Here is an 8793-nt window from a genome sequence, read left to right on the forward strand (position 1 = left end):
GGTTTTTGAGCAGAACTCAAGTAATCATATCATTCACTATATGGCTTTTTTTTCCCTTTCAGACTACAAAGGTGGTTGGACCAACTCAGCAAAGTTTAGAAAAGAATATGTCCAGCATATCAACTTCTGCTTCCCATTTACCTTCTGATAATGAAAACCAGCAGCAGATCCAGCCTAAGGTGTATCCAGAGACTCTGACTACTATCCAGACACAGGACATTTCACAGCCTGGTAGCTTTCCAGCCGTCTCTGCTTCTGGCCAGCTGCAAAACAGTGATGCACTACTGCAGCAAGCTGCACAGTTCCAGACTAGAGAGTCCCAGTCCAGAGAGGTGTTGCAATCAGATGGCACCGTAGTCACTTTGTCACAGTTGACTGAGGCATCACAGCAACAGCAGTCAAATCTAGCAGAACCAGCACAGGCATTACAGCAACAGATTTCATCAAGTATTTTTTCATCAGCAAGCAGTGTGAATCAGTTACAGAACACTATACAGCAACTGCAGGCTGGAAATTTTCCAACCAGTACTGCCAGTGGCAACAGTGGAAATGTTGACTTGGTCCAGCAAGTCTTGGAAGCTCAACAGCAGTTGTCTTCTGTTTTGTTTTCTGGGTCAGACAGTAGTGAGGATGTTCAGGAGCAGCTCAATGCAGACATTTTTCAGCAAGTCAGTCAGATACAAAGCAGTGTAAATCCTGGGATATTTTCGTCCTCAGAAACAGCAGTCCATTCCAGGCCGGAGAATCTTTTGTCCGGAAGAGCTGAAAATGTCCATTCTCAGCCTGAGAGTTCATTGTCCAATCAGCAGCAGCAGCAACAACAGCAGCAGCAGCAGCAAGCAATGGAAACTTCTGCAGCAATGGTAATGGGAATGCAGCAGAATATCTGCCAAGCTGCAACACAGATGCAGTCTGACTTGTTCTCCTCCACTGCGTCAGGAAATGGGAACCTCCAGCAGTCCCCAGTTTTCCAACAAGCTTCCCACATGATGAGTGGGCTGTCAACAAGCGAGGACATGCAGATGCAATGTGAGTTATTCTCTTCATCTCCTGGTGTTTCTGGGACTGAAACTACCGCAACTGCGCAACAGCAAGTCTCAACCAATGGCCCTGCCATGTTTCAGACATCGAGTTCTGCAGATGGTGAAGAAGCTTCAGGACAGAATAAACAGATGCAAAGCAATGTGTTTCAGACCATGGTTCAGATGCAACACAGCGGGGAAAATCAGTCTCAAGTCAACCTCTTTTCATCTACAAAAAACATGATGGCCGTTCAGGCAAGTGGAACTCAGCAGCAGGGAGGTGGGCTGTACCAGCAAGGTGGGGAAATGATGTCTATTCAGTCCGGAAGTTTCATGCAGCAGTCTCCACATTCACAGGCTCAGCTCTTTCACTCTCAGAATCCTATTGGTGACGCCCAAAATATATCGCAGGAAACGCAAGGGTCTATTTTTCACAGTCCAAATTCCATTGTCCACAATCAGACCGCTTCCTCTTCCTCGGACCAATTACAGTCTCCACTGTTCCACTCCCAGAACACAATGGGCGTGCTGCAGAGCTCTTCAGTTTCTCAAGACCAACAGTCAGCCGGCATGTTCCTTTCTCAGAGTTCAATGAATAACCCTGCAGCTCAGGAAGAACAGATGTCATTCTTTACTGCCCAGAATTCCATTTCACCACTTCAGACGGCTCCAAACACTGAGCAGCAGGCTTCTTTCCAACAACAGACGCAGATATCCCACATCCAGAGCCCAATGCTTCCCCAAGAACAGTCTCAGGCTCAAACCACCCAGCAGGGTTTGTTTCAGTCTCAAGTATCTTTAGGCTCCCTCCAATCCAATACAATGCCCCAGAACCAACAAGGGGCCATCTTCCAGCCTCAGCATTCAATAGTCGCAATTCAGAGTAGCTCTTCATCCCAAGAACAGCAGCAACAGCAGCAGAATATGATGTTCACTAATCAAAATGCCATGAATACAATTGCTTCTCAAAAACAGAATATGATTTTCAACCCAAATCAAAACCCAATTGCTAATCAGGAGCAGCAAGGCCAGTCAATTTTCCACCCACAAGCCAACATGGCGCCAATGAGTCAGGATCAGCAGCCCATGCAGTTCCAGAATCAAACCACAGTGACTCCACTTCAGAATCCCGGATCCACCCAGGCCGAATCCCAGCAGCCAACTCTGTTCCATAACTCTCCTCAGATTCAGCTGGTTCAAGGATCACCAAGTTCTCAAGAGCAGCAAGTGACCCTCTTCATCTCCTCAGCCTCCATGTCTGCCTTGCAGAATAGCATGAGCCAGCAAGAGCTGCAGCAATCTCCTATCTACTCTTCGCAGAACAGTATGACGGGGATTCAAGGGACGGCTTCACCACCACAGCAGCAGGCTTCTTTGTTTCGCAACACAGCAGGGGGGGCTATCAATCAATTGCAGAATTCTCCTGCTTCATCTCAGCAGACTTCAGGAATATTCCTCTTTGGCATTCAGAACAGTAAGTGTTAAATCCTTGATTCTAACTATGATTTAAGAAAAGCTGCTACGTTGGGGTCTGCTAGACTAATTGGATTTGCACAGCCCTGTGAAGTGCAGTTTAAGAGCCAAGTAGTAATGATTACTTTTTCCATTGAAAATGTTGATCATTCAAAGGCAAACGGTAAATTATACCCATAGATCTGAGAACCGTGGTCACTGAGTATCAATACAGTGTGTACGTGTACGAGTCAATATAGTTGCCTTTCTGCTGTCTAGACTCCTTCTGTTCCAAAATAGTGAAGGTTTAACTGTAAAAGTGGGATGGTTGGAAAGGAAAATAGGAGGTTGTGGGGTGGGGGAGGCAAGTAGACTTTTGAATTTCCAATTTCATATTGTATTTGCATTTGCAAATAAAGGAACTGATCAAAGGAGATGAATGTTTAATATTTAACCTGAATGAAGCAAATATTAAATATGTAGAGTGGATCAGTTAGAAAACATCCCTTCTCATCACAGCAATGTTATATGTGGAAAAGTGGGTCACCTTCTACTTTCTGATTGGTTATATTGCATTTCCCTTCTGGGTTAGTTATGTAAGCATCATGCAGTTGTGTGTGTTGTTAAAAAGGAGCAAGTTATAGGATAAGGAAGCAGGGCAATGTAGTATTAAATATAAATAGTGGCTCAGTGAGGAATTTGTTTTGCACCTCTGGGACTTGGAACAAGATGTTTTCATGAATTCCTTCTCCCTCTTTGAAGAGGAAGAGGTAAATTTATTATATGCCCTCTCAAGAAAATACAGGTTGAGAAAAGATGATGATGATGATTTATCTATGCAGGAATAGATTCGTTTCCCAAATAGCTCATTACCTAGAAAGGGCTGAAAGCAAATAACTCCCCAGAAAATTTGTTGACCATTTGGTAATGTTATTTCTCTTCAGAAATATATAATAGAAGTGCTTAACTGTTGCAGTGCTTTTCATCTGCATAAGCTTAAGGGACTTTGCTATGGACTTAAACCCCTTCTTACAACAGATATCAATTATCGAGCTGGCTGTCAATTAACAAGAAATTTTATTAGCTCTGCTGCTTTAATTAGCTTTGTCAGCTGGATGGGCTGCATTACTGGAGGTCTGAGAGTATGAGGATTTCTGCTGTTCTAAAATGACAGGTGCATTGGGATTGCTTCCCCAGAGCATCCACATTCAAATCAGAGGGGCATTTCATCTCCAAACTTTAAATGTGATCAGTGTACACAGCAGGAAAAATAGCCACATCAAGAACATCTTGTTTTCGCCACGAGCTGCCCAGGAAACTTAAACGTCCAGAAGCGTAGGAGGTCTGTCGTGCTTCATAAACAACGTTCTGCTCCCTCATTTAGAAATTGAGGTTATCTTGAGGAAAAAAGATTGGGGGTTCCTTTTGGAAAATCTTCTTCCTAAGTATTCTTGTGGCATCTCTCACTTAAGGAAAACCTCTTTTGTATTGACATGGGTTACTTTATGTTAGGGGAAACTGAAATTTGTCTGTTAAAAGCCACTGGCGATGGCCTTGGTGATTGTTTTTTTTTCTCTCCATTTGTGCACATGTTTTTCTTTAAAATGAATGATAATTTGGATTGTGGTTTGTTTGGGTTTTTTTAACTGGAAAAGTTCTGGAAACAAAGAGCATTTGCATGAGCTGTACTTTTCAAACATAATATTGCTCTCATAATGATACGAATATGGTTGAAGAGATGCTGTAGTTCGAAAGACCATGTTTAACCCTTAGATGCATTTCTCCATAAAAATTGTGCAAGAGTGAATTTGTACCATGCCCTATTTAATTTTTGGCTGAATTTACCTCAACCCCATAAATAACTCTTTTTGGTAGTGTATTTTCTGTTTTGCATTTAGTTTAAGCTATTTGAGTGGCTGGAGGATGGAAGTATATTACTATTGTGTCCTCTCAAGGCAGTTTGCGCAGAGGGGAAATAACGATGACTTATCTCTACAGGAATGGATTTACCTCCCAAATAATTCACTGTCTTAGGAGGAGGGAAATCAAGTAACTTCCCACTAAATCTAGAGATCAAGAAGATAGCTCTTGAGACCGAGTTTGAGAGAGTTTATCCCAAAACATTTTTCAAAAGCTACGGAGAGGAGGGATGGAGTGAAATCCCAGTTCAACTTTAATTAAGGCTGTAAACAGACATTGCCAAATGAAGCAGATCAGCTGTGTCTAGTTATGGCCCAGCCTGTTGTCTGTTTTCCTGCAGTGGCAGGGGCCTGATCCTGCAGGACAACACAATGCATGCCTCTGCAAACGTGGGAACCTGGGGCCCTCTTGTAGAGGCATGCCTGGGGTCTCTGATGTGGGGCATGTCTGCAAACAGGAAAAGCTGGGCTGGTGCTCCCAGGGCTTCAGGTGCCTGCTCCTGTGTGCCCTGGGAATTCCCTAGGGAATTCATCCCCTGGGGAATTCCTGGGGCATGCAGGATTGGGCCCTTGAAGCCCCAGGAGTGCTTGCCCGGAGAGGCAGGAGAGCATGGTCTGTTCCAGACTGCTCGCACTCTCCCACCTTAAAACAAAACAGACATCTGCCTCAAAATAGCAGCACAAATGAATGCTACCTTTTGTCACCACCACAAATTTGGGCGTTTGGGTGCAACGGAGGGCATGGACATCTATTTGCTTTGCTTTGTGTTGCCAAAACAATGTTTATGGAGGCAGAAATCCAACATTTGTTTGCAGTCTAAGATTCCCTATTAGCTGAGTCTGCATTCATAAGAGCTAACTTTCCTTTTTTTGCTAATGTTCTCTGAGTTAGTGTGTGCAGCTTCCTAGCTGGTAAGTGTGATCTTGTTTAAAGCACTGAATTTTAGGACTCAGTAGCTCTGGGTTCAGTCCCTATCCCTTCTTTAGACTCCATTTGGGACCACAGGTAACGCTCGGAATATCTGTAACATGGGGATAATAATCTTGTCTGGCTTCTGCTCCCCTCAGTCTATTTAGGTTGTAAGCTGCTAGAGATAGGATTTTTTTTTCCATAAGCATATGTACCAAACACACTACAGTGCAACTCCAATCTCATGTGGGCCCCTCAAAACCTCCTGTAATTCTCCTGTTTATAGCAATAAGCACATATCTACATTGCTGGATAGCCCCGTCCTGAAATGGATGCAGTTCTGTTTCGGAGCCTGATTTCAATAGAGTTTACTCCAGAATCCATAGGTATAAACAGAGTTCTTCAAGTATACACACTGTCTTACAGAGTTTGGTCCACTAACATCTGTGTCCAGATTCGGATATCTGTGTGCACAGGTGTTAACTCCTCCCAAATTTCTGCACGTGTCAACAGAAGCGGGGCACATACAGTGCATGTAGTCAGTAATCCGTTTTGTTTTTCAAACAGTATCCTATCTATTCTTATTTACCAAATTGTTCACTTACTCTTTGTCCTTCACAAAAAAATATAAAATGCTGACTGAAATGATTGCAATGCAGCATGATAGTTGAGATTTAAGCACAATTCAGCTCGTTCTATGTTTGTATTGTACCTCTCATAGATTCATAGACACTAGGGCTGAAAGGGACCTCGGAAGATCATCGAGTCCAGCCCACTGCCCCAGGGGCAGGAAGTCAGCAGGGATCAAAGGATCCCAGCAAGATAAGCATCCAAATGTCTCTTGAAGGCGATCAAAGTGGGTGCTTGAACCACCTCCAGCGGCAGTCTATTCCAAACCTTTGGGGTTCGGACAGTAAAGAATTTCTTCCTTATGTCCAGCTTCAAATGGTCATGGAGGAGTTTGTGACTGTTCGACCTTGTCATCCCTTGGGACACTCCAGGGCAGATTTGCTCTTAGGTTACCCAGTTGTTAAAGCTCTCCATATTTTAGTTGTCAAGTGTAAGTGGTGCACAAATAGCTACATAAACAGAGGAAAAATATGTCCCTTCTTTAGATCTTTCTCAAGACTTCCCCTGTTGGTCTTTCAAGCAGTCTGCACATTATGATTATAACTTAAAGGAAGTTTTTACAAGTTGATAATGCAAAAACGTCATGAATAAAATGTGCTAGAAGCCAGGTTTGTGTCTTTACTTTTGTAAGTTTGGTCTGTTCAAAATCCACCACTTTGCCTTTTATTGTGTGCTCTGATGAATTTATAATACAAGTCTCTTGGGAGAGACTAGTCTTTCAATGTTTTTATAAAATGCTGCCCTCACCTGTCACAAAGAATTGTCTAGCCTGACATGATACATAAGCAGAAGGCATAATGTCTGCATTCATCTCTATCTCTGCAGATAACATAACCAGGTTCAAAGCAGGATTAGACATTCATGGAAGACAGGTCCATTAATAGCTATTAAACAGAACAGTCAGGGCTGTCTCTTCTGAAACCCTTAAACTAGGGAGGGTCTGACAGAGGATCTGCCCAGTTCATCTGCTCTCCTACAGTCAGAGACAGGATCCTAGGCAAGATGGACCATTGGTCTGACCCAGTATGGCACTGCTGATGTTCTTATGCCTCATTTAATTAATGTTGTGACTTTATGTGGACAAGTTGGTAAAACTTACTGTGCAGTTTGATCGTTAGATGTACTGATGCAGAGAGAAAGCTGATGCACAATGGCAGTTGCAAATTTATGGAGTACTGGTGATGGAAATGAAAGGGATACAGCCATACCTATTACTGAAACAGCCTGTGGACACAGTGGAACAGTTTTCAAGCACTGGAGATAATGTTCCTTTCCATATTTTTCTTCCAGCCAGGTGTTCTCCCTGGCCTGCTAGGGTGTTAGTGTTTGATTTTTAAAACCAAAACCATTTCTTCACAAGAACATGCACTAACACAGTGGGGGCCAACCTTTTTGACAGGCATGCCATGAATTAATTCTGTGCCCTCCCTTGAGTGCCACTCCTATCCCCTTCCCCTGCCTGATCTGCTGCTCTGCTTTCTGCTCCCAGCCCTGTGCTTCCTCATCTCTGGTGCTCTGCTTTCTGCTTCCTTTCCTGTGCTCCCTGCTCAATTTGCTTTGCTTTCTGCTTGTTCTCCTATTTGCCACTGTGCTGCCTGTGCCCTCCCCAGTCTGTTACAGGCCATACAGAGAGGGTGCTGGTGCTACTTAGCACCCTTCTGATTGCAGATGCTTGCACTAACTGAATTTGTTCACTGGGGAAATGGCACATGTGACTGTCTTGTGAGTAAAAGCATGTCTGTCTTTATATAAGCTCTTAAGTAGATTTTGATCTCAATAAAGAGGTTTCTTAACAAACTTCTTAAATATGGATTTTGCAGCTTCAATTTTCTTCTGTTTCCTTTTAACTTCTTAACAGACTGTGGCCAGCTCTTAACTTCTGGACCAGCTACATTGCCGGATCAGCTGATGGCTATAAGTCAGTCAGGTCAGCCACAGAATGAGGGGCAACCACCCGTGCCAACACTACTGCCCCAGCAGATATCTGAGAATTCTCCACTACCTTCAGCGATGACAACCAATCAGAATATGGAGAAAATAGATGACTTGCTTGTGTCATTACAAAACCCGGGGAACAACATGGCTGGCTCATTTTAATTGGCCAAGTAAGAAATGGATTTGGGGTTTTATGGGTCTGCTTGCCAGTCATGCAGTGCTCAGTAAGGTTTTGTGTATACACCAAAAAGCCTCTCTTTTTAATAGATGGTATGACTTTGCAGTCCAACATTATGCATATATACATTTATTAAAATATTTCTGTTCCTCCTAAGCAAGTGTTTAACTGCAGGTAGCTAGAACTAGTAGGTGTTTGTGATCGTCAAGGAATCAGAGTCGGTAGAAAATTGTTGACCAAGCTTTGGTTTTGAACTGGCCTTTGTTGTTTTTCCTGTACCAGTATAGCCTAATTTTGTATTGGGATAAATTAGATGAATGGATTGCTGTCAGACAGGTGAGGCATCCCTGAGAACTGCCACCAAATCTGGTTTTAATTCAAAATTATTTTATGCATGTGTCAGATTTCCCTTTAATCTGGAGTCTTCCAAAGCCCCTCCTATTATGCCAAAGGAGTTTGGGAGAACTACTGTAAGTGCAGTGTTTCCTAGGCGAGGTTCTGATCGCAGATGGGCATTAAATAGGCCATGACTCTAGACTCAATTTGTTCGCCTGTCTGTATCCTGCTTCTGTAACTACGTTCAGCCTCTCTAAACCCCCCAGTGAAATTTCTGTCGGATGGTACACCCTTCACTTGATGACTTCAGACTTGTGTAATGATGTCAACAACTGGAAAAAAACCCTGTGGTGTTCCATCACACGAGATGGCTGCTTTTTGGGACTGAGTGTTTCTTTTTTTCTCTTGATT

The 8793-nt window shown here is 43.2% G+C and overlaps 1 protein-coding gene across 4 annotated transcripts in view; it reads left to right on the forward strand.

The window, feature by feature from the left end:
- Window positions 1-8793, forward strand: part of NFAT5 (nuclear factor of activated T cells 5) — a 101697-nt gene that overhangs the window by 84782 nt on the left and 8122 nt on the right. For all 4 annotated transcript variants that reach the window (XM_019487736.2, XM_006258823.4, XM_019487737.2 and 1 more), the window contains 2 exons: window positions 63-2496; window positions 7792-8038. In XM_019487736.2, coding sequence (XP_019343281.1) covers window positions 63-2496; window positions 7792-8030 — 2673 coding nt within the window. In that variant the 3' untranslated portion in view covers window positions 8031-8038. The remainder of the gene's footprint in view (window positions 1-62; window positions 2497-7791; window positions 8039-8793) is intronic.

This window comes from Alligator mississippiensis, chromosome 10, assembly GCF_030867095.1.
Source record: "Alligator mississippiensis isolate rAllMis1 chromosome 10, rAllMis1, whole genome shotgun sequence".
Lineage (NCBI taxonomy): Eukaryota > Metazoa > Chordata > Crocodylia > Alligatoridae > Alligator > Alligator mississippiensis.